Source organism: Westerdykella ornata, assembly GCF_010094085.1.
Source record: "Westerdykella ornata strain CBS 379.55 unplaced genomic scaffold EI97scaffold_5, whole genome shotgun sequence".
Classification (NCBI taxonomy): Eukaryota; Fungi; Ascomycota; class Dothideomycetes; order Pleosporales; family Sporormiaceae; genus Westerdykella; species Westerdykella ornata.
This window is the reverse complement of record NW_022986855.1, coordinates 425,691-450,472: the sequence shown is the minus strand read 5'-3', so window position 1 is coordinate 450,472 and position 24,782 is coordinate 425,691. Positions and strand designations below refer to the sequence as shown.

The 24,782-nt window shown below is 50.8% G+C and overlaps 4 protein-coding genes across 4 annotated transcripts; 1 reads left to right on the top strand and 3 right to left on the bottom strand.

Annotated features, from left to right (window-relative positions):
* Window positions 1–2,169: 2,169 nt before the first annotated feature.
* EI97DRAFT_431507 (uncharacterized protein) lies at window positions 2,170–3,470 on the bottom strand. The gene has a single exon (XM_033797957.1). It carries the CDS (start codon window positions 3,339–3,341, stop codon window positions 2,406–2,408), a length of 936 nt encoding a protein of 311 aa, XP_033655785.1. The 5' UTR covers window positions 3,342–3,470; the 3' UTR covers window positions 2,170–2,405.
* A 1,729-nt stretch (window positions 3,471–5,199) lies between these two features.
* EI97DRAFT_499736 (uncharacterized protein) lies at window positions 5,200–6,380 on the bottom strand (the record flags this gene model as incomplete). The annotated part of the gene is made up of 3 exons (XM_033802624.1): window positions 6,163–6,380; window positions 5,497–6,113; window positions 5,200–5,437 (listed from the first exon to the last, which is right to left on the bottom strand). The coding sequence occupies exons 1-3, from the start codon at window positions 6,337–6,339 to the stop codon at window positions 5,200–5,202; spliced, it is 1,032 nt and encodes a 343-aa protein (XP_033655784.1). The 5' UTR covers window positions 6,340–6,380.
* A 695-nt stretch (window positions 6,381–7,075) lies between these two features.
* EI97DRAFT_248698 (uncharacterized protein) lies at window positions 7,076–15,662 on the bottom strand. Its single transcript, XM_033794119.1, has 7 exons — window positions 15,091–15,662; window positions 14,898–15,042; window positions 14,570–14,838; window positions 13,360–14,518; window positions 10,480–13,310; window positions 8,310–10,430; window positions 7,076–8,259 (listed from the first exon to the last, which is right to left on the bottom strand). The coding sequence occupies exons 1-7, from the start codon at window positions 15,403–15,405 to the stop codon at window positions 7,429–7,431; spliced, it is 7,671 nt and encodes a 2,556-aa protein (XP_033655783.1). The 5' UTR covers window positions 15,406–15,662; the 3' UTR covers window positions 7,076–7,428.
* Window positions 15,663–16,353: 691 nt separating this feature from the next.
* On the top strand, window positions 16,354–24,112 carry EI97DRAFT_456673 (BcPKS16, polyketide synthase; the record flags this gene model as incomplete). The annotated part of the gene is made up of 6 exons (XM_033800752.1): window positions 16,354–16,962; window positions 17,011–23,002; window positions 23,059–23,334; window positions 23,382–23,471; window positions 23,524–23,606; window positions 23,657–24,112. The coding sequence occupies 6 exons, from the start codon at window positions 16,354–16,356 to the stop codon at window positions 24,110–24,112; spliced, it is 7,506 nt and encodes a 2,501-aa protein (XP_033655782.1).
* Between the last annotated feature and the right edge of the window lie 670 nt (window positions 24,113–24,782).

Here is a 24,782-nt window from a genome sequence, read left to right as displayed (position 1 = left end):
ATCAGAGCTTCACACTTTGTGGGGTGGTCTTTCACTGCTCGGAATCGTCGCCGCGTGCTCCGATGTCGCAGATGAGACAGGCAGGCACGCGATATTGTGCCACGTTTTTAAAGTCTCAGATAATGGAGAAACAATCAGGTTTTTCCATTCTATTGAGCTATTGAGAAAGATGTAATAAAATCGTCGCCGAACAGCGGCGCACAAATCACCAAAGTGAGGCCGGCTACTTTGGGATAGATGGCACATTCTACGACGCGATAGCCGTCCGCATAGCTCTGCGTACAGAGTTGAATGGCCGTTTGCTTGGAGCCTAGTTTGGAGAGAACACCTGGGACGTTGACATATCCTTTAAATCACCCACCAGGACGCGATTGATGACGTATTCCAGAGACGCTTTTTAGAAATATTTCCGATAGCACTGACAGTGAACAACTGCGTCTTACTTCATTCAATCCGCCCATACGCACTGGGTCTCCGTGGACACGCCATTCAGGGAATGTGAGTCGATACGAATTTGAACATGACTATAATCCTGTCATTGCGAGTCACTCAGCTCATTCGAACGCTGTATGTCCGCACAGTCATAGGAGTGACACCAATGACTGTTTATTTAGCAAACTATATAAGAACAATATCTTCTTCCTTTATCTCTACATCACTGGCATCAGAACAATCGAAAAAGCTATATTGAACCTATTGAACATCACGGAGTCATCCCGCTCTCTAAGTCCACGAAACGAAGTTTAAAGAGGATCAAGAGTGTGTCATCAGCAGAGGGAACAAACAAATAAAATGCTGGAGAAGCTGAAAAACACGTGCCGGAGAAATCATGTTCGCAATGAAATAAGGTACAAGAGGTATGCAGGATACATATACCACAAGGAAGAATACTTGGCTATCTATCGATTTCTACGCCGTTACGATGTCATGAACAAGGCACATGCCGAAAAGGAAATTGTTGAAGTAAAGGAACCTAAGCTGACCAACAGGGTGAAGGAGAGGTCACTTGGACAGTCACTTGGAGAGAAGTTGAAGACCATATGGATGAGCCAACGGCTCGACTTCGCTGCACCCCGCATCTGCTAGAATCAAGCCCTTATCTTATGGAATTCACGCGAGGCCGACCGGAGCCTTGCGTCGCAGCCAACATCGACAAGGGCTTAGCCAAAGACTGGCCAGCGATATGGACTTCCACCAGATTCAAAATCAATCTAGAGGCTATCCTAAAGAAAAACGAACACGTTATTAGCGGGGTTAAGCACGTATTTTGCTTTGTTCGCGGTTTTGGATGTCATGATACCGATCGAAACGGAGGTTTTCTTCCTGAAATCAGCCAGGTTTTCCACAATCACGTCCTCGGAACGGTCGTGGCCGCTATCTCTGGTGATCTTAGTGCAGAAGTGGGACGCCAAGGTGCAGGGCTCTCTAGAAACACACAGAGTCGCCTCCCGTAGGTACACGTGATCGGTTCGGAATACTGCAGACTATGTGAGAATTCGATGCAACGCGCTCTTGCGCTCGCGATGCCTCGCTGTCACAATGCGTTCTATGCAGTTCAAATCCAGAGGAGCACTGAACTCGAATTCGTCCAGCACTTCGGTCGGAACTCGTTTATCATCTACTACGACATGGACATTCCGGTCTTTACACTCATCAATGACTTGGCGAACACCGAAGGTTCGCCGGCAGGTATTTTATGCGTTTCACCGGACGACCCCGTATGGGATATGGGTTGGGATTCTGATGAGGTCTGTTCCATGCGTCAAAATTTCGCAGATTTACTCGCCGATTATAAAGAAATCAATATTTCCGGGGAAGGTGTTACCTGTGCTATGGGGAATCCCGGGACCAAAGTAGATCACTCATGGGAAACTGCAGTTTTCGGTGGTCAAACAATGAAGCTGCTTTTGAAAAGGGATACCTCGACAGACAGCAAGTAGGAGCACGAACACAAAGGGAGGGGGTTTGAAGGGAGGAAGCCCGGTATAATATACCCTACATGCTGTGGAACATGGACCTTTGCTGGCGGCTAGAGAGTCTATGTTATTGAGCATTAGACCTGGTCCAAAAATTCAGCGGATATATTGGCTCCGGGATCCAGAAAAGCGCCCAAGTTGCACACATAATCAGGCTTTCTTTCCTTTCTCTTTTTTCTAATTATTCAACCCGTATTAGGCGGAGTTGTCTCCCTGGTAGCGGAGAGCATAACAAGATTCCTGTTCTAAACGTCGAGTGTAGCACCACTATGTTGAGCTGCCTGACCCAATATACAGCAAACTCCAACCAAAATTACGTGCGAATTTGGATATATATAATCGTATCTTCACAAGTTGTCGGATATCCTAGACGTAAGGTGGCAAATCCTGTGAGAGCCCAAACCGGAAACACCTTTGACCAAAGGATGATTAACACCTCCCGTAGAGATCACATTCGCACTTTTCTAGTTCCAAGCAATATTCAGCCTCCCGACCGAAAATGATATGCCAAATATACTCAAACACCAACCCCGCGGTGTCGTCATCCATCTTGGTCTTATTCAGCCATTCCCAGTATCTAAGGTACTCTGCAACACCTTTCTTTTGCACTTGCTCCCTGCTCACTGCGAATTCAGCACAACAAGGCGTCGCTAACTTCTCCGGGAGGTTATCGTTCCGAAACAACTCGTTCCAAACATTCGCCATAGCCACCTCCAGCGTGCGAAACTCGTCCGGCGGATTCCGTGTTGGTAGGAAGTGATTCGTACAGCCGGCTTTCGTCATGCAGCGCAGATTCGCATAACCCGCTTTCTGGATATAGTCTGTTTTCAGATTTCGGACGGCATCAACTTTGTTTAGGTTGGCTGAATTCTGCGTGTTCGAGGGGTAGGAATTTAGAAAAACCATTGTCTCCGGCAGGTTGTGGTAATTCTCAATGATAAAAGTAAGATATGCATTCGCGATGCGGCCTTTGTCGGTCCTGTCTGCGCCAGCGTGCAGTTTGGCGAAGTCGCGGCCCAAGATCTGGAAAGATAGTTGCCATCCTGGAAATTGTGCATGGACTTGAGAGTTGTCGTCGTGTTCCAGAGTTGCTAAGACGATCACTCGATCCGCAGGTGAGGCTGTATCTACGGTTGACGAGTTCGATGATTTAGGAGTCGGTGCTTTCCAGGGTAGCGGATCGGGTTTAATATATGGGTAACCCCCTGAAGACGGTTTCTTTATATCCTCTTGGCTCTCGACTGCAAAGTCTGCTTTCCAATCGGTATCAGAAGTTCCATGCCTCCAGTTCAAGCTGCAGAAGAGGAGTATTGCAATAGCTGCAATAGCTGCAACAGTTGCCACTGGCCCCTTAATTGCCCGCATTGCTGCTCCGCTAGAGTGGCAGTCTGGCCGGCAAGATGGGCTGTACGCAAACGCGCTTATCACATATGGATGTCAACCTCAACGAAAGACTTGGTCTGCATCTCGAGCAGTAGATATGATGGAATAAGAATGAAGTAGTCTATCATGACAATTCTCGCTGGCGTTCGCCATAGGTCCAGTCAAAGAGGACCGTGCGCCATCTCTTTCGCGCTAGTGCGTAAATGGGTAATTAGTAACTCCATGAAGGGGCTCATCCATGAATCCTGCCTTACAGCATCATATCCCCAACTAGTTATGTCCTCGTTTTAAACTCCTTAGGTGACCGGTTACCCATCAGCGTCCGTATCTGAGAGAGCTCAGCTTGGGGATGGGACCTCCCCATACGTACTGTGTATAGATGGAATACTACTCCCTTGAGGCCCTACCACAGAGCAGTCTCTTGTTCTGCACGTTCCCGTCTCAATAAGCATCGTCCGGGAGTCAGCACAATGACGTTTACTCCGGCTAGTAATTGCAGTTTGCGAGTTTCACATCGTTGTGGTCTTCTCCCAACCCATGAAACCTGCCCTAGGCTCTAAGTCCGAGTTTTGGATTACAGGCGCCCGAGAAAAGGAAGGGGAGACTGAGCAACATGTGAGTGCCTAGTAGTGAGAGAAGCATCGATAGGAAAGAGCCGACGAGCAGAGCGATGGAGTCTTCGACGACTTTAGAGGGTTCTTCGTCTAGATATTCGATGGAAGTTTCGCGATCTGGAACAGCCAACCGCTAGCGTAGGGGTTTCAAGTGACCTTCCTCACTGCACTTGCAAACTGCGTCATGCACGAAGGAACGGCAAAGCAGTTCGTTGATATAAAGGCTCAAGGAACAGCAACTCTCTCAAGTCAGCAAACCTGAAGTGCTCCGCAATCATAATGCTCAACAATTTACAAAATATTTAGAAAGATACGAGCCTGCGATGTGAAGAGTTGGGGCTTCGAGAGGCATCCAAGTACCATGGTTTCTACTGTGTACACCACAATCTTGCGGCATCAAAGATCTCCTACGATTTGGTCACCATATTATCTCTCCACGCGCTATCGCTAACCTCTCAGGCCATTTCTGTTTAGTGAGTCCAGGGATAATCCCCCTTCAAGGCCATCTCAGGATCTCGTCGACTGGTGATCCGAGGTAATTTTGTGCCTCGTCATGGAGGATGCATATCCATCAACAAAATCAGGAATGCATAGTTGAGTATACAGTTATGGCTCCTAGCGTTAGGAACCGTTGTCCACCGCTCACCGTTATTTGCCATGAAATGACTTTGACATTGGTTGCTGCGTCTTCTGAACCTTCCAGGCGTCGGGCGTTCTCAATCTTCGGACTGGCCATCATTCTTAGCTACCAGTATGGCGACTCATTGCTGATCACTGCTCCTCGAGTGAGAAGTGCCTGCCACTGACGGACTGCAACGGCAATATAAATGAAAGAGCAATCTAGTGAGCAGCCAATGAAACCACAGGGAGAGAAATCCCGTTAGCAGTGGCTGAGAGCTCTCCGGACGAACTTGTGGGGCTCGGCAAATGCTGCGGAAGCTTGTTTGGACCATCTATTTGGAACCTACGGCGCGATCGTTCCGCAACTTCATCGCTGATCGAGACAATATTGAGCCTCAAGTTAACCTTCGAGTAGGAAACCGCAAGGCAAACAATAATCATCGGAGTGGAGTTCGGACATCACATGGTGGGCCACGTGAGCTTAATGATTGAGCAAATAGTTCAGGAGAAACACATTGATTGGGGCATGAAGGGATGAACGTCTACCAAAAGCTCCAGCTACAAACACATCCATACCGCTAATACAGGGAGACGACTAGATACGCTCAGTCATACATGACTTTAACACCGCCGGGAAGCTCTTTAAGCCACGCGCCATCCTGTCCAACATCTTCCTTCACCATTTGCTTCTTCTTGCAAGCCATAGCGTCCTTCGCAGATTGTATCTTGAGGACGCTGCAATTGGCATTAGCGCACTTGCCAGATGGAAGCGCGTCCATAGCCCTCTGTAAGGAGTCATCCTTCCATCCGAACAGATAATCACCGTGCTGGCCGTATCCAACACTGGAAAACGTGTCAGTTTCGGTATCGTGTGCAGGCCATGGTGCTCGGCGGCCACTTACTTGTCACCAAAACTGTAAACAAAAGGTTGTTTGCCATTCTTATACCAGGCATCGTTTTTATATTTTCCCGTGTCCCACATTATTTCATACATTACCTGCGGAATCGGGACGGGATGAGAACTGGGGCACTTGGGGCTTCCAAGACCTCCGCCGTTGGAGTATGCAACATGGCTCTTGTGGTCCGGGGAATCAAGATTCTTCCCATCCCAGCACGAGGGGAAGATGATAGTGGCGCGGATTCCCTTGGGGCAGTACTTGGTCGGCAGCTCGCCAGTGTCTTTGCTATCGCATGGTGCGAAGCCCTCCCCGTTGCCAAGACAGCGATGGCAGATGGAAGCTCTGTTGTTCTTCTTGGACATGGGGTCTCCTGCGAGCATTCGGAAACCAGGTTTGAAGGCGGTCATCTTCCCGTTGACGGCGCTGTAGGGCATGTAGTACACTGTCATGCCCCCGTCTTGCTGGAGGCCGACGTTTGCAAATTGGGGAACGCGCTGAAATGTGCCGTTCTCAGGCGACCTGAAGTACAAGGAGGCGGTCCAGTAGTTGCTGAAGTCCTCAGAGTACGTGCAGGTGGTGCAGGTAGAGCGAGCAGCTAGGTCATAGACACCTGGCTCCATCTGTGGAAACGTTAGCTACATATTTGCGGTGTTAGAGGATAAAGCGCACCGTGAGATTGAAGGAGTTTCCTCCGATAATCTGATGAGTATGGGGGGACGGAGCCAATCCGGGGTTGACCAGAGGATCCGCACGCTCGATGGTGAGCTGTGAACAAGCAAACCGAAGCATGTTTTGTGCCACGGCCGATTGCGCAGAAAGCGCAGCGAGAAGAAGAGCGTCACGCATGATGAAGTTGTCAGGCGAACAGTGGTGGTGAGACTGTTGATGAGGGAACTTGCCAGCAAGGGAGGCATTCGGGCGTGTAAGTCAGAGGTTGATATACCTCCTCGAGGCAGTGAACACTCCGATCAGCCCGTAGATTAACTCGGCATTGTGGGGTGCATGGCATATACCGAACCTCGTGGCCGGCACTCAAAGTGTTTATTCCGATAATTGCATTCATTTCGAGAGAAATACAAGCCAATCAGCACCCTTGGTGGTTTGAGAATCCTCCCTCTTCGAAGCAGGCAACTTATCGCCGCAGAGAATAACCTGCTGAGACCGCTGTACGCAGCTGCATCGAGAGCACTTGCCTTGGGAAATGTTCAATTGTTGACTGCGTACAGAAATACCACGTTGGCAGGGAGAAAGATCGCGGTCGGTGGGATGGGCCGACGATCTCGGTATTGATGGCACTCAATGTCTGCGACACATGAGTGGCGGGGCGAATCGGCTCTGACGAAGAAGACACACACGGTCCAAATGAATTCAAGATTGTGGAGATGATTCTAGTAGACGGTTACCACTGATTGTTAAAATTTTCGATAGATATGAGGACCGCTAATTCCGGCCGATGGTAGTGGGGTTGCACGACAGTGTCGCCAACTTACATCATTCAGGCAGCAGGTAAAGAGCTACCCTCGTGGATTTTCTCACGCGCGTGTGAGTGGCGATGGAGAGGGCACGTGAAGTGGTAGGTCGAGAAATAGATGCGTGAGGTTAAAGGTGTAGCTTCAGCCTGAATTCATCCATGCCCCGTCTATTGGATAACACGAAGCCCTACTGGCTTGCACAGGAATATCCAACTTCCAAAAGGCTTATATTATGCATGTGTGAGGATATCGCCGCTGCCTTCTTTCGAGATAGAGATAGTCTCAGTTGGGAGAATCTGAAGAGCGAATCTCTTTCTCCTCAAAGGACAGCCCAGAACGGCTAATGAGTGTGAGAAAATCATGCCATCATAGAATCGATCAAGGCATCCCGTTCCGTACATACACTTTGAGAACTGGGAGTACCCTGCAACATCGCATTCCTTCAGGTAGATACTTTGAAAACTCACTTCGTCTCCCCAACGATCTTGCTAGCCAGAGCCTCAATACTGATGTTACTCAAAATGTCAAACACTGGAACGTCCGCCTGCAACGCCTCCGCAAACCAAGTGCGAATCTCAATAGCTACCAGGGAATCCACACCGAAAGCATGCAAAGGCTTTCCCGGATCAATATCCTCTACGGTCAGCTCCAGCACGTCTGACAGTCTCTGACAAATTGCGTTGATAACGGTCCGTTCATTGCGCACCGAGCCATTTAAAGGCTCCGACTTCGCGGTGGGTTCCGTTGATGCCACTTTTTGTGTTTGCGGGGTTTTGTTTTTAGGCGCTGCAGGAGGAACATGTTGCAGGTGTCTGAATAACGGTCTAGCGAGAAACTTGGGCCGTGAAATGCCTTTGCGCTGCATTTCTTGCTGGTTCATGATACCGGCGACGATCTGGGCCTCGCTCCTGTCCAGAACCTTGTTGGATGGATGGCCGTAGTATGCTAGTAGAGCATGGATATAGCTCTCCGGGATGGGTTGCATGCCTAGAGAGCGCATGAATCTGTCCGCGTCCTTGTGCTCGGCTGTGTATCCCACATCCTCCACGATTCCAAGGTCGATTGAGATAACATTCTTCCTCGAACCCGCTCTGCTCCGCGCCAAGGCATCCTGATATGCGCAGCCGAAGGCGTAATTGGACTGTCCGCTCGCGCCGATGATGCCGCAGACCGAAGACAGACAAATCAGAAAGTCCACTTCTGGGAGATATTTGTAGACGTTGAGGGTGCCCTGGACTTTTGGTCTAAGTGTGTCGACCCATTGTTCGAGGGTCATATTTTGGAACATGGCAGACTGGATACGTCAGTGAACTTGCGCTTGTGGGTTTCATCGCCTCTACGTACTCTGAGTACCATGGATCCCTGGATACAACCTTTGATTGGCGGCATGTTCTTCTCAGCTTCTCGGAAGACTTCGCTGACGGTCTTTTCGTCTCCGATGTCACATTTCGGAGCGAAGACAGTGACTCCAGATGCTCTCAGTGCGTCCACAAATGGCTTGGCTGTTTCACCGTCTCCCCCTTGCCGCGAAAGTAGAAGAAGGTTTCTTGCACCACGCGATACCATAAACTTAGCAATGCTCTTACCCAACCCACCTAGACCTCCTGTTATAGCGTAAGTCGCATTGGGGGAGAACTGTATAGTGCTGGACGGTACCAGGTCGTCCATGTTATCGCCTGGGGTAATTGACAACACCACTCTGCTGACTGATGGCTCAAGGATCTCCGTCGCGGAACCACCCTTCAGTTTCGCTGGAGAGACAACTAGTACTGATGACTGTGCTGGTATCGTTTTCTCTGATATCAGTTGTGACACCTTGGAAAGCGTCGCTGCGGCTCGATCATGGTTGCCGAACAGCTCCGTGGGATCCAGGGTCACGAATGCAACGTTCTTTCTGCCTTTGGTTCGACGTATTTCGGATCCACTACTGATCAACTGAACGATTTGACCATATGGCGCGACACATTCCCAGCACGTATCAAGTGATTGGTCACTGCCAATGACAACATCAGTGCCTCGGCCACCGGTCAACTTCTTAATCTGGTACGAGACTTCTTCATTATCCTTCAGCTGATGAGCAAAGGGGAAGCGGTCCGAGCTTAGTGGGTCGGCAGTGATGAAAACCTTTGCACCCATAACGGAGGCTAGATGAATCATGGCTTCCTTGGCCTGTCCTGGTTCGACAAGTACAAGCACCGAGGTGTCTTTTTGGATGTGTGCCCAGTTGCAAAGTGCATCGTAGGCTACAGCTAAGTAGTCAAGGCCTGCAGCTGCAACTTCAAAGTCGATTCCCTCGGGAAGATGGTGAGTTTGGTACGTTGGAAAATGACCCTTAGAGTTCAACGTGCTGTGACTTGAGATGGCTATCACCTTGTCCCCAATTTTGAAGAGAGTCTTTGCGTCATCTCCGACCTTGTTAATGTAGCCAGCATAGATATTCCTGCGGGTCGCGGGCAGGGAAGAGGATAGTGTGGGTATGACCCTGCTTGGGTGGAGACCAATAGCTCTAATGTCGATTTCAACGTCTAGGCCGCTAGACGGAGGCAGAATTTCAGGCTGGAGTTCGTTTTGCATCCGATGATTCACTGACTGGACCTCGGTTTGAAGTTTCCTTGCCTGCAACAATCGGCTGATACAGAGGACACCGTCCACTTCGACGATCTCCTCATTCTGTATGGTTGCAGGAGCATCTGAAGTGACTCCGAAATACTGCTTAAGCACCGACCATATGTTGCGTGCGGCACAATCCGCCTCCTTCACTCGCTGTAAGCCCAGCGTAACAAGCTCTATGCTCTCGAGCTCAGATCGGATTGATCGGGCCAGGCCGATGGCAGCGTCTTGCTCATTGTCTTGTAGGCCAGAGTCGGATATTGATGTCACCCAAAGCAACCTTCGTCCCGGTTTGAAGACGTTCCTCAACACGGCAGCTTCTCTCTGTGACATTGCGGGGAACGAGAATCGGTCCATCGTCTGTAGAAATATGCAGAAACCACTGCCCGGATCCCTCCATGAATGTGCATCAATACTTTCGACCCGAATACCGAACGGCCGTGCGATTTCGTCAACCTTTGTTGCGATAGCCATCTGCAAGGCGGATTCCTCTGAACGGATAACAACCAGGCCGGTGCCTTGACGCACAGCTTCGCTACATAACTGCAACGGTGAGGCAGTGGTGACTATCGCACTACTCAAACACGATGCCTCATCGATTCCGTCGATGACAGTATCGGCACCGGTGAAATGGCTTTGTTGCAGTAGCGACTCCCACCTCGAAAGTGGGACCAACGGGCCCCATTCTCGGAATGTTTCGCTCGAAAGCCACCATCCATGTAAGAGACCGAAGATAAATGAAGTACGCATCAAGTTACTACTGATGCCCTCTACGAGTATCATTTTACCGCCGGACTTCAGAATCTTCCTCGCATTTTTGAGTGTCACGGAAAGGTCGCGGGTAGCGTGAAGAACCTGCAGAATATTCAGCAAACGGAGGATGCCAGATGCACTCTAAACTTACGTTACTAGCAATAATCAGATCGTAGGAGTCCACCTCAAATCCTTGTTGTTCGGGATCCTTCTCAATGTCTAGAACTTTGCACCTGAACCCATCCCGGCCGAACCCGAAGTTCTTCTTCGCTGCGCCGAAGAACGCGGGCGAAACGTCCGTAAACATGTACTCCGTGAACTGAGGGAGTTCTTCGCGCTCAGGCTGACCTCCAATGATTTTCAGAACCCCTCTAGTCATCCCTCCGGTGCCAGCCCCGATTTCGAGGATTCTCATGTGCGGATTCAGATGTACCAGGCACTCCACATACTTCTGAATACCCGCCAAAACCTCTGGAGGTGGGTTTTCGAGGCGGTAGTAATCTGAGAGTGTCTTGTCTTCGAATAAGACCTGCAGAGGATCTTCTTTGCCTCTCATTATCGGCACGAGAACTTTGGCGAGCTTGACTATCAGCCTCCCCTCGGGTCCAAATGACTGAACCTTTTCGAACAAGGATTCTCTAGAAACACAACTCCTTTCCTGTTCCTGAAGGAAGGATTGCCATGAGGCAGAAGCATTTACCTTTTCAACCTCATGCCGCATCCACAGTAGATGCTTTTGCAAATGCTGGGGTAGTTGCGCTATGATCGACTCATCGTGTCCGATCTGTTGAAGGACCTCAGAGATTCCAATATAGCAGACATATTCCGTGAGACGAACATTTTCGTTTGCTGTCGGTTGTTGGTTGTTTGCATGTGCGAAGAAGTTTCGAGGGAGCAGATTAATATCGGGTTTCCACTGCACTTGATACAGTGAGACGGCATTCTCCGTTCTCTTCGCCAACGGTGCAGCGCTCCCGATAGACGTCAAGGTAATATCACCGACCAAGAATGGACGGTTGTCGTCTGTGTAAAGTGCCGTGAGATCAACTCTGTGTCCTCGTCTACCATCGGGAATAGACTCCGCAAACACCCTAACGGTCGTATCTGAATCTCTAGCTTCATGCCTCTCGGCGGATATCCAGAGCTCCTTTACTTCTGTGGGAACAAGCGTGTCAATCTGTTTGCTAGCCCCTTGCGCAATTCCCAGAAATCCCATTTGGAAGATGCAGTCCAATGACGCAGGATGTACTAAGCAAGGAGAAGGGATTCCTTGACTTAGACTGGTCCATTTGTCCATATCCACGACTCCTGATCCCCGAGTGCCTTGTTCATAGTGCAGGTCATCGGTGGCCTGAAAGTAAGGTCCGTATTGAAGACCTGCATCTTGGAGATGTGCGTAGAACGCCTTTTGTGGGACGTGAATGGGACGTGGGCCAGCATCCATCTCATCCTCTTGGGTGAGCTTAGAGGGTTTAGCCGAGACTGTGCTCCGGTATTCGACCGCGACCGCCCCATGGCAACACAGCACCCATGCTCCATGATCATATACGTGGAGTCGAAAGTCGTACCAGGTCACACTCTCGTTATGACCTCCTTCATCCCCTTGTTTGCGTAGGCGAAACTGCGTTTCAACTCCATGTTTATCGTTGGGCACAACAATGCTCTTGGTGAATCTCACTTCCTTGAACCGATATCCTTTAGGTCTTCTCTGGTTCTGGTCTAGTTGTTGCGCAGCCTCAAGAGCCATAATGAGCATACCAGCCGCTGGGTAAACCGGGGTTCCAGACACCTGGTGGTCTTTAACAAATGCTGCATCCTGTAAGGTGATGCGATGATTCCATTGAGCTTCGAGAGGATTCCAGTCGGAGACTGGAGTTCCAAGGAGATCGTTGTGCGGAAATCGGCGGAATCTGTAGTTCTTACTGATCCGGCTTTCTAGCCAGTACGGCCGTGACCGGTCGAATTGGTAGGATGGGAGATCAGTCAAAACTTGTTTCGGCAACCCCAGCTTGGAGGAGGGAGAATTAACTCTTTCCAGATCGATAGGATATCCTAGTGAAAACAGTCGTCCGGCTGCTGGCAATGCTGTGGATAGAGCTGGTTGTTGCCTATACAATATGGAGGTGTAACACTTTTCCACACTCCAGCCTTTGGGTAGAGACTCCTTGATCGCCGACTTTAGCGTGGAATGGGGACCAACTTCTAAAAAGTGAGCGTCCAACATCGCATGTGGCACGTCCAAAGAAGCTGCGAGCGTTTGGACTCCATCTGCAAACCTCACCGGACACACAAGGTTATCGATCCAATATGCGTGGGAGGAAACTTCAGACGCATCTGAGCCAGGTTCAAACAGGGTTCCACGAAGGCTGGATACGAACAGGCACCGTGGAGACACCGGAACGGCCTCGCCCAAGTCCCCAGGATGTGAATTTCGTATGAACGTTTGGTACAGTTTCGCTGCATCGGACATGTGCACTGAATTGTGATAGGCGACCCCGACGGCCAACCTGCGTGCCATGATTCCCTCAGCTTCCAGTAAGGGCTGAACCTTCTCAATGACATCAATATCGCCAGAAAGAGTAAGATTTTGTGGGCTGTTGTAGCATGCAATCCGGATTGCGTCTCTTCTGTCGCCGAGATGCCTAGACAAGACGGTCTCACATGTGTCCGGAGTAAGACGTACAGCCATCATCCCACCCTGGCGTTTATTCGCCTGCATAGTCGCTGCCACAGCAACGCCGCGGAAGAGGGCCAACTCCAGCGCATACCTCTTGCTTATGAGACCAGCAGCAAAAGCCGCGGCGACCTCGCCTGAAGAGTGTCCGATCACGGCATAGGGGTTGACCTGCCAGTGCAACAACAATTCTACCAGTGCAATTTGCAAGGCGGTGCAAATAGGCTGGCAGAACTCAGGAAGGTCAACATCCGGTCCTTTGCCCTCTTTGCCCTCTTTTCGCAAGCTAGGATTCGTGTACAGTTTGTCTGCTCGGCGTCAGCCGTTAGCTCATGGGTTATCACTCAACACACATACCGAAGACAGAAAATTGACATCCAATCTGGCGAAGAATGGCATCCGAGTCTTCGAGACTTTGCCGAAACGCTTCATATGCGAGTAATTCCTCTCCCATGGCTTGCCACTGAGCTCCTTGCCCAGTGAAAACAAAGCACAACCGAAGTTTGGGGTTGACCCTGACGGGTGATGAGAACTCAAGCTTGGACAGTGCCCGCGCTCCGTCACAGATTGCGAAACTCCGCCAGGGATGGTGAGTTCGCCGGTTGGATAACGTGTGTACCAAGGAATCAAAATAAGCACCTTCGTCGCTGTTGTCTCTATTCGCTCGGTTAGAAAAATACGCATTGTACGCCTCAAGCTGTCTTCGAACCCCGGCTTCATCAAAGGCGGACCAAACGAGGAGCTTAGGCGCCGATACTGTGACGTTTCCCTTGGAGAACGTCTGCTTTGTCGAAAGAAGCTCTCCTCGCTCAACCGCGCTGCGTGCATCGTCCAGAACGACATGAGCGTTTGTTCCCCCGAACCCGAAGGAATTTACGGATGCGCGCCGGAGGCCTTCCTGGGGCCACGGCAATTGTCGGGTTGGGAAGACCAGACGCCAGTCGTCTTTAATGGCTGGGTTTATTTTGGCTGGAAAGTGGTTGGGCGGGATCGCTCCGTGTTCGAGAACGAGAATGGCTTTGATTACTCCTGCGAGACCACTGGCGCCTTCCAAATGCCCTATATTGGATTTTACTGCTCCCACGTACATAAGGTGATCCGATCTCTGATTTTCAGTGAAAACGGCGGCGATAGATTCAGCCTCGATTGGGTCTCCAACTTGTGTTCCTGTCCCGTGTGCCTCAAAGTAACGTGTCAGTGATGGATCGAGTCCGAAGCGACTATAAGTGTCGCGCATCAGAGATATTTGCGCTTCGCTGCTTGGTTGGCTGATGCCCGGAGTTCGCCCATCCGAGTTTACTCCAGTGGCTCGGATGATAGCTCGGATGGGGTCATGATCTCGAATAGCTGCGGATAGTGGCTTAATTACAAGTGTAGCGATACCCTCTCCGCGAGAATATCCATTGGCGCGTTCGTCAAAGGAGTAGCATTGGCCGTCCGGCGAAAGAAAATTGAGATTCGACAGCCCTACTGTGCTCTCAGGGGAGAAGAGAAGGTTGGTCCCGCAAACCAAGCCCTAAAATGACAAGTCAGGTATGGGACCTACTCACAGCTTCGAATTACATACCATAGCCGATTCCCCGGAACGTAAGCTCTGACATGCTAGATGAAGGGCTACAAGACTCCCTGAGCAGGCAGTGTTTACTGAGACGCTAGGGCCCCTCAGATTGTAGAACCAGCTAATGCGATTGGCGAGAATGGCGCTAGCACTGGCAGTAGCATGGTATGAGTTTGGGATGTCCAGATCTTTATACACCATGGCCTCGTGGTCATTCATGAAGCAACCCACATAGACGCAGGTGTCGGTCTTATTTATTGCTCCAAGCGACAAACCCGCTGCGAAAGAGAGGGGATCAACGTAAGAAACATAGCATGCTGGACGATAGAAATCTTACCATTCTCTATCGCATGATAGGTCGACTCTAGTAGCCATCTTTGCTGCGGATCCATACATTCAGCCTCATGCGGCGTGATAGAGAAGAATGGTGCATCAAATGCGTCAAGGGACTCGGCAATGAAATGCCCATGCTTCGTTTTTGACTATGCTTTCTTAGCAGGGAACCTTGAAGAAGAGGAAATGCGACCAACCGTCCCAGTTTTGTTGCCGTTGTCCTTGGGCCGGTAGAAGGCTTCGCCGTTGTATCGATCTGGAGGCACTTCGGTACGTGTAGAGCCACCGCGGATGAGTAAGTCCCAGAAAGAAGATACATCTGTTGTTGACTGAGGGAACTTCAACGAAATGCCTATGACGGCAATTGGATCGCTGTTGGCCATTGAGTTTGCGCTTCCGGAACTTGACCTGCTGTCGCCGCTGCCGTGGACATGCGATCCATTGCTGCTGCTCGCTTTTGAGGCAGCGGCAGGGAGTTGCGAGTGGCCCCTGGTACCATTAAGGAACGGCATAGCAACGAGTTGTGAAGGTGCAAAGACAAGATATTCGGTGCACAATCGAACCTCGCATAAGAAGCTTCAGGTTCGTCCTCGCCGCACCATTGTCTGTATGTACTGGAGGTGAGGCCATGTTGTCGTAAGGAGGTTGTTCAGCCTGGCGCTCCGGCTCATTCGTGTACCGGAACACGAGCACCAGATGTGTACAAATGGTAGGAAGGGATGTTCCGGCGAGTTAAGTTGGTCTTCAATGAGGTGAATCGATATCGCGTTAGATGCGTATGGCCAAGGCTCCCGTAAGAAAAAGCGCCGTCTTACGTTAGAGTGGTTCTGTGCTGGTTCGTTTTCCCCTCGCCGGTGTTCTCCCTAGGGGCACAGTACGATTGGGAACGGTCCGGAACAGGAAGTATCTAGCTTCGAACATCCACGTTCTTGCAAGACTCACGACGCAGATCCATAACCAAGTCTCCCGTCTCTAACACGAATCGGCCTTCAAGAGATGAATTTCTACCCTAGGATAGTATGTTGGAGCAAATCAGCGCGTGGCCGTCTCTTGTCCTGTACACGTAAGCAACATGGATGAAACATTGAAACATATCTAGTAACGGATGAGAATTGGAGCCGAGGCACGCAGAAAAACCCCCCTATTCCGGGTCGTTTCGTGAACAAACAAGTCTTTCTCACCACCGGTGCCATCCCGCCGCCGTAAGTTTCTGCCTCCCACCGGCCGGCGGCGAATTGTCAAGCATCTTGCTTTGTAGAGCACCGCTCTTTCCATCAGCTCATCCCCGGCCGGCATCGATCCAAATGGAATATTCCTTCCCCGCAATGTCCCGGGTCTATCAAGCAAAAGGCCCGGGGCAGAGTTGGAGTACGATAGACGCATTGCGTTTAACATTGCGCCTACGTCTATATTCGCTTGTGACGCCTTTCACTGGAGAAAGCTAATGCTGCACGACCACAATGGCATCTCCTACAGTTTCTGGCGCATTCTTCAACCCCCAAAGTCGAGCACCAACCCCTGAGTACCTAAACGGTCTACAGGCGTTCCTCCAGCAGAATCCACATGGGAAAGCGTTACTGCAGCACGTCGCTGGCTTAGGGAGCGTCTGGCCTGTGTGGGCTGCGGCTCGTGAGGACATCCGCACTCTTCCCAATGGCGAACATTACCTCAACCTTCTCGTCTCTTGGGCAAAAGGAGGGCCCTCAGAACCAGTTTCTGAGGCCAGAACGGGCGTGATCGCTCTGCCGCTCCTCTTGATCCTCCAGCTGGGCCAGTATTTCCGTTATCTTGACCACCATGGCCTCTCGCACGCCGAATTCATACGCAAGGCTGGCGGCGCTGGGGGCATACAAGGATGCTGTGGTGGGGAACCGCCTGCGTTATCAGTGGCACTCGCTCGCGATGAGGCCCAAGTAGTCGAGAATGCCGCCGTGTTCCTTCGCATACTGGTTGGAGTCGGTGGTTACATCGAGGCTGTGGATGATTGGACCTCATCGGAACCCACCATAATTGCCATTCGCTTGAAGCACGAAGGCCAAGGCGAGGAACTCATGCAAAAATTTCCCGGAGTATGTTACCCGTTTTTGCTTCTAGAAACTGTGGCTTACGTCTCCTAGACCTATGTTTCAGCAATCACTGAACCGAAATCACTCAGCTTTGTAGGAAACGCTAAAGCGATTGCTCGTCTATATGAATATGCCCGCGATAATGGCCTACCTGCAGATTTGATGGACGTGACCGGAAAGGCCCACAACCCGGAAAATTCCCATCTTGTCCCCGAATTTCTGGATATCCTGAAAAGGAACCCAACCCTCTTCGACCTACCGAGTTCCAGCAAACTGCAGGTCACCGTAAGATCTAACATCGATGGGGAAAAGCTGACTGATGCTTCCATCATGGAAGATATGGTCATCATGATGCTGGCTGCGTGTTGCGATTGGTACAGACTCTTGTCTCGTGTTGCGGAAGATATGAAGACTTCGGGCCGCCCCACACACCATATGGTCATATTCGGCATGAATGACAGCGTGCCACTCTCGCCTTTCAATAAGCAGCGCCTGCGGATCACCAAGTTCAAGGCTCATGTCCTCATACCTGAGGTACCGAGCCCTCCACAGCTCACACAGCCCACACCTAATGGCCGCATTGGGAATGCGGGTGACGGTGCCAATATCCAATTCCGCGATGATGCGATCGCTATTGTGGGAGTGGCGTGTCGTTTGCCCGGCGCCTCCAACCTCGAAGAACTCTGGGAGTTCATATCGAAGGGGAGTGATGCACATCAAGAGATACCGAGAGAACGCATTGATCGGGATGCATGCTTCCGGGCTTCGCAGGAAGGTAGTCCGCAAAATAGATTTTTCGGCAACTTCATAGCGGACATCAAACGGTTCGACAACGCTTTCTTCGGCATCAATGCGAAGGAAGCTGCCAGTCTCGATCCTCAACAACGCATGCTCCTGGAGCTCTCATTCGAAGCTTTGGACTCTAGCGGCTACCTGTCTACCCATCGCCGTCATGCAGAGGACCGCGTTGGATGCTTTATCGGAGGATCGCTGAACGAATACCATGCCAATACTTCCGCACATGCACCAACGGCATACACTGCCACTGGGACCATACGCGCCTTTCTGTGTGGTAGATTGAGCTATCACTATGGATGGACTGCACCATCGGAGGTCATTGACACAGCTTGCTCGTCTTCCCTGGTAGCTGTCAATAGGGCTTGCCGCGCGGTATCTTCAGGCGAATGTGACATGGCTATAGCAGGTGGCGTTAGTGCGCTCACAGCACTGGACAATTTCTTAGACCTTGGAAAAGCTGGATTTCTAAGCACAACCGGACAATGTAAACCCTTCGACGCATCTGCGGACGGCTATTGCCGCGCAGAAGGTGCGGGTCTGGTCGTTTTGAAGAAGCTCTGGAATGCTATCCAAGCCGGGGACGAGATTTTCGGTGTAATCCCAAGCATCGCGACCAATCAAGGAGGAACATCTACGACACTTACTGTGCCGTCTGCTTCTGCTCTTAAATCCTTGTATCGGTCGATTCTTGACCGAGCTCAGATTGATCCAGCACAGGTGTCCTATGTGGAAGCTCATGGAACGGGCACTCAGGCCGGCGATCCTATCGAGATGGATAGTATCAGAACAGTGCTGGGAGGCGTTGCGCGTCCCGTGCCTCTCTCCATTGGTTCCATCAAAGGCAACATTGGGCATACTGAGTCGGCTGCAGGTGTCGCAGGGTTGCTAAAAGTCCTAGCAATGATCAGATATGGCAGCATACCCCCTCAGGCCAATCACAACCGCCTGAACCCCAAGATTCCTCTGTTAGAACCGGATGGCCTCGAAATCACTCGTGCTCTCAAAAGCTGGGACGTACCGCTGCGGATTGCTCTAGTGAACAGCTATGGAGCAGGAGGATCCAACTGTGCTCTTCTCTGCTGTGAGATGCCTCGAAGATCAAGGGTCGCCACGGTGCCAACCGCCAACGAAGAGAACATTGCTCACCCGATCCTTGTCAGTGCCGCTTCAAGGTCGGCCCTCGTTGCAAATGCGAGGACACTGGCAGCGTACTTTGCGAAGCAGATGCACAGGATTAAAATTGCGGACGTCGCCTACACTCTCAATCAGCGCAAAAAGCGGCACAGATTCTGCGCTGATGTACGTGCGCCGGACATCTCCAGCCTGGTGCGCTCCTTGAACTCGCTGGATGCGCCTAGTTTTGAATCGCCAGCTAGAGCGAAGCCTGTGGTATTAATGCTAAGCGGCCAATACGACGACAAAGTGGCTTTGGATCGCAGATACTATGAGCAATATCCTGTGTTTCGCTCATATATCGACGCTTGCGATTCCAAACTGGTGGACCTTGGTTATAAACCCATCTTACCGGCAATCTTCCAGAAGGCACCCATCGATAGCGCACTGGTTTTGCAATGCAGTATTTTCGCAATGCAATACGCTTCCGCACAGTGCTGGATAGATTGTGGTTTGCGCCCCGCCGCAATCATAGGCCATAGTCTTGGTGAACTGGCGGCATTGGCCATTTCAGGTGCTCTCACCCTTGAGCAGTCGCTTGAGCTTGTCGCATTCAGAGCTCAGCTTGTGGATAGCTCTTGGGGTATGGAAAAAGGTGCAATGCTTGCTATCCATACTACTGCTAGCGAAGTTGAACGGCTCATTGATCGTGTCAAATCCGCAGTCAACAATACGCAGTTGGAGATTGCCTGCTACAATGCTCCCAGATCCATCGTGATTGCGGGAACAGCAATGGCAATTGACTCTGCGGAGAAAATCCTTTCCAGCGAGTTTTCGGGGACCAAGTATCAACGTTTGCGGACAACACATGCCTTCCATTCCTTTCTCACTGAAGGTATTCTCGCCAACCTAGAAAAGGTTTCCGAGGAGTTGGACTGGCGGGAGCCGGTTTTCACGCTTGAAACTTGCACCTCACACGTGTTATCATCTCTTCGTGATTGGAATCCTGCTCGACATGCCAGGGATCCCGTTTTCTTCTCGAAAGCTGTGCAGAGAGTGGAAGAACGCCTGGGGGACTGTATCTGGCTCGAGGCTGGGTTCGACACGCCCATCATTGCCATGACGAAAGGAGCTTGTGCCGACCCAGCCCCGCATGATTTTCAGAGAACGACCACTAAGAATTCAGAAACTCCATGGGACTCAATCAGCGCAGTGGTGTCGGCTTTCTGGCGCCGTGGGATCTCTTTGTCTCACTGGACCACAGCAGGTCCTGCTGTTAGCCAAGTATGGCTTCCACCGTATCAATTTGAGAAACAGCAGCATTGGATTGATTATGTTGACCGCGCCATGGAGGCTCATCAGAAACTGCTGGCCGCCGCTCCAGTTCCAGTGGCGACTCCAGCTGTGGCCGCTTCGCCGCGACTCCTCACACGTAAAAGTCCCGGTTCCTCGAGCTCACGTTCCGTTGAGTTTGCAATCAATACCCAGTGTGAAAGGTTTCAAGAGGTGGTCAAAGGCCATGCCGTCTTGCAGATTCCTCTTTGCCCCGCTCCCATGCACATGGAATGTTGTACTATGGCCATACAAGACATTGTAGGGGAAGTTGAGGGCCGGAATCTGATGTTTGAAAACCTCTATTTCCATTCTCCTCTTGCACTGGACCCGAATCGCGAGGTGGACCTCCGACTAGAAGAGCTGGTACCGACCCAATCGTGGAACTTTACAGTACGCTCGATGCCACTGGGTTCCACAGCTGAGCCACAGGTCCACTGTACTGGAACAGCTTCTTTACCTCAACAGCTCGCTCTGTCCACGTACGGGCGTCTACTGGAGAGCAATATCGACCGCGTTGAGTCCTGTGAGACGACTGAACGGCTAATGGCCAAGCGTGCGTATGGACTCTTCCTTAGAGTTATGCACTACGCCCCGTTCTTCAAAGGTATATCCTACCTCGCCGTCGATGGTACAGAAGCTGTGGCAACGATAAAGCTGCCTACTGATCAGCCAGGACGCACTGAAAGTACTGTCTGGCAGAAGTGTGACACAGTTCTTATCGACGCATTCATCTCGGTTGTGGGGTTGCTCCTGAACAGTAGCGACGCAGCCTCGGACGATGACATCTTGATAGCGGTCGGGATCCAAAGCGTTATCCTCAGTTCCGCGTGTCAGATGGGTTTGCCTGAACTGGAATACCTGGTCTACGCCAAGTTCCAGATCAGCGAAGGTACTAATCCCATCGGTGATGTTTTTGTTTGCTCTCCTAAGGACCGGACGGTGGTGGCAATGATGACTGGCGTTCAGTTTGCTAAGGTAGATGTCACAAAGTTCAAGAAGACTCTGATGTCAGCAAATGGTATCCAACAGCCGCCCCCGACTCAGCGCGCCGTCCAGCCCAGCGAGACGGTGATAGCGGTTACTCCAAGTGCGCAAGCCGCAGCCAGTAGCGGTGCCCAATCAGCAACCAGTTTCGAGACGAAGTCTACTGTCCCGTTTGCGACTCCAGCAGAGGGGAACATCGAAACAGGCGTCAAAGAAATCATTTCCAATTATACTGGTCTGCACCCAGATGACATCCCCCGAGATGCAGTGCTAGTCGAGCTTGGTATCGATTCCCTTTCATCCATCGAATTCGCAACTGAGATTCAAACTGCTTTTTGCATTGAGATCAAAGCCGAAGAGCTCGGCGATATGACACTTGATAGCCTTACCCGACGGCTAGGACACACTGCGTCTGGCGACGTCAATATAAAAGTGCCGAATATAGAAAGGGCCGATACCAGCGAGCTTAAACCGGTTACAGCCTCCAACACCGCCAAGGTTCCGGAAAGCATTGCGCATGTGGATTCGCAAGCAGCGGAGTATAATCCTTTCCAAGCCCTCTTGGAAACAGACGACCGATTCCAAGAGACTGCAACACGCAGGGGATACGTGGGTTATCATGCAACAATTGCACCAGTGCAAAACAACCTGACACTCGCGTATATCTTAGAGGCTTTCAAGTCTCTCGGTGTTGACGTCCTGGATATCTCTTCTGGAAGTGTGGTGCCCCCGCTTTCTTTCATTCCTAAGCATGAGAAACTGGTATCCCGCCTTTGGGACATCCTCCAAGAGCACGGAATAGTTGCGAAACACGCCAGTGTAATCATCCGAGGTCGCAACACTGCTACATTTGGTACAGCGGCTGAACTATACGACTTGTTCACTACCCGGTTCCCGCAATATCTTCCTGAGGCTAGACTGATGAAGATGATGGGTGAGAAATTGGGCCCGTGCCTGAAAGGGGAGCAAGATCCGCTCTCACTGATGTTCGGCACCCAGGCGTCATCTCAAATTATGGAAGATTACTATGCAAACTCCCCGATGGTTTCCACCCTTACCGATCAATTGGTCACCTTCGTCTGCACTCTTGCCAAGCATAGGAACAGCAGCAGCGTGGAGCCTCTCCGCATCTTGGAAGTAGGGGCAGGCACAGGAGGCACGACAATGAGGCTTGTGGAAAATCTCAACGCCCAAGGAGTTGCCTGCGAGTATACTTTTACAGATATTGCAGGCCGCATGGTTGTGAAGGCTAAAGAGCGGTTTCGCAAATTCCCGTGGATGCGATTCGAGAATTTCGATCTGGAGAAGGACGTTCGAGACACTTTCCGCAACAGGTTCGACATCGTCATCGGCACCAATTGCGTACATGCGACAACTAGTCGGGTGGCTTCTTTGCACAGGCTGTGGGAAACGCTGAATGCAGACGGGGTCGTGATCCTCTCTGAAGGCACCGTACCCCTAGCCTGGTTCGATATAACCTTTGGGTTGCTCGAAGGATGGTGGTTAGCAGAGCACGGAACCGAATATCCTCTTCAACCCGCCACCAAATGGATGGAGGCTTTCAAGGCAGCAGGTTTTCCATCTTGCAGCTTTACGCGCGGGCCAGTTCAGGAGGCATTTACTCAACAGCTCCTGATCGGGAGCAAGAGGAAGTGGCCCGTTCTAGCTTCTACAGAGCTATTGTCCCCTCCAACGATAGACCGGAGCGATTCATTTCATCTTGAAACCGTTGTATACAAAGAGGTGAGTGGGGTTCAGATTCATGCGGATATATATATACCGCAAGAAGCCACATCGTCGCCGCTGCCCATCGGTATGAGTCTCTCATCAATTTCTATACTCGCTCCATGCAAGCTGACTCATATAAAGCACTCATGATTCATGGGGGAGGATTCATGATGTTGTCAAGGAAAATGATCCGCCCAGCACAAACAAAGTACCTCCTCTCTCAAGGCTTCTTGCCGGTCAGCGTCGATTATCGTTTATGTCCTGAAGTCAACATCATCGAAGGACCAATGGCCGATGTTCGAGATGCATATCGTTGGGTGCGAGATACTCTACCCTCGTATCTTGCCAAAAAAGGCGTCACTGTCGACCGTGATCGGGTCGTAGTCATTGGTTGGTCTACGGGAGGCCATTTAGCATGTATGCAGCGTTTTGTACTGCGCAGGACTATGCACTAAGCATTATAGTGTCTACTGGATGGACGACCAGGGAGTCGGGGATCAAATCACCGACCGCCATTCTTAGCTTCTACGCCCCTGTAGACTTTGAATCTGGAGGTGAGTAACTCCGGCCTGCAATTGACAGTTGAGTCGCTGATAGCAATGCCAGAACTGGACTCCCAAGCTGGGGCTCAAGCACCTCTACCACGAACAGACAAGAAGAAAATACTTAACAGTCTATCTAAGACACCGGTCAGCCTCCACCGACCCATTTTTCTTGTCATTTACCCTGACATGCGTAGATCACCAATTACGAAACAAAGAATGCAGAAGACAACTTCTTCGGTCTCCAACCTGGCGATCCACGCTCGGATTTGCTGCTTACTGTATCGCAAGACGGAACCGCGCTTGCTCTGCTCCTCAACGGTCTCCATCCTAAGGATGGACGTGACTGTTTTGAACCGCCTTCTTCAACGCTCGTCGCCGCAATCAGTCCACTAGCTCAAGCCCGGCAAGGTAATTATCTCACTCCGACTTTCATCATACACAGTCCTCAGGATGAGGTCGCGCCATTTGCTGCGGCAGAACGCCTGATAGATGAGTTGAAAAGGCAAGGCGTAGAGTGTGGTCTCTTGCGTTTGGATGGGGCCAGCCACTTGCACGATGTTCATATGCGGCCGGGAGTTTCCGGGTGGGAGGAACAGGTGTTGCCTGGATATAGGTTTCTGGTGGAGGCAGTCTCTAATGCCCTTTTCTGATTATTCTATTCGATAGTTCTGTCTGGTTAGGGGAATCGGCGTCTATCACTTTTTCACAAATTACCATATTGACCATGCGAGTTTAAGGCAATGAAGCCGAGTTGCACAGATCTATCAAATATCACATCACTTTCCTCTATCGAGGCTTCCTCATTAATTGCTAGACCACCCAGGTCCTTCCTACTTTTAGGTACTGATTTCCTCAAATATCAACTCTGATGACGAGGTGAGTTTTGATGGATTTGTATTCATAACATAATGTTCAAGATGTTCAAAAAGTTAGGTTCGCCGATTCCAGGAACATGCTATTCACAACGTCCGAACCGGCTGAAGAGCTACCGGGTTGCATCATGCAGCCATTTACTTCCCTAGAATGCGACAGCTGGCAAAGAAACCGAACGTGTCACCCAGTTGGGTCCGGAAAGCGATTAACGAGCTGTCGCGTGAGATCTCCATGGTGACCCCGGCGAATATGCGTGCGCTCTTCACCGGTCACAGCTGAACCGATATCAAAGTATGCGGCCCCGTCAACGTAAAGCGACGGTTGTTGGTCCGGATAGTGAAATTCTGTTTCCAAGACGTGATGCAGTTGTCGCATTCTCAAAGAGGACATGTAGAGCCCACCGGACAGTTTGGGCCACTGATAGGAAGGAGAAAGCGTAGGGTTGTA

What these genes read in the sequence shown, in the direction of transcription:
- EI97DRAFT_431507 (XM_033797957.1), bottom strand. Translation starts at nt 3,341, where the DNA reads ATGCGGGCAATTAAGGGGCCAGTGGCAACTGTTGCAGCTATTGCAGCT.
- EI97DRAFT_248698 (XM_033794119.1), bottom strand. Translation starts at nt 15,405, where the DNA reads ATGCCGTTCCTTAATGGTACCAGGGGCCACTCGCAACTCCCTGCCGCT. An exon ending in GTTCCGGGGAATCGGCTATG is followed by an intron (nt 14,519 to 14,569) that starts GTATGTAATTCG and finishes TTGTCATTTTAG; the next exon opens with GGCTTGGTTTGCGGGACCAA. An exon ending in ATCTGATTATTGCTAGTAAC is followed by an intron (nt 10,431 to 10,479) that starts GTAAGTTTAGAG and finishes AATATTCTGCAG; the next exon opens with GTTCTTCACGCTACCCGCGA.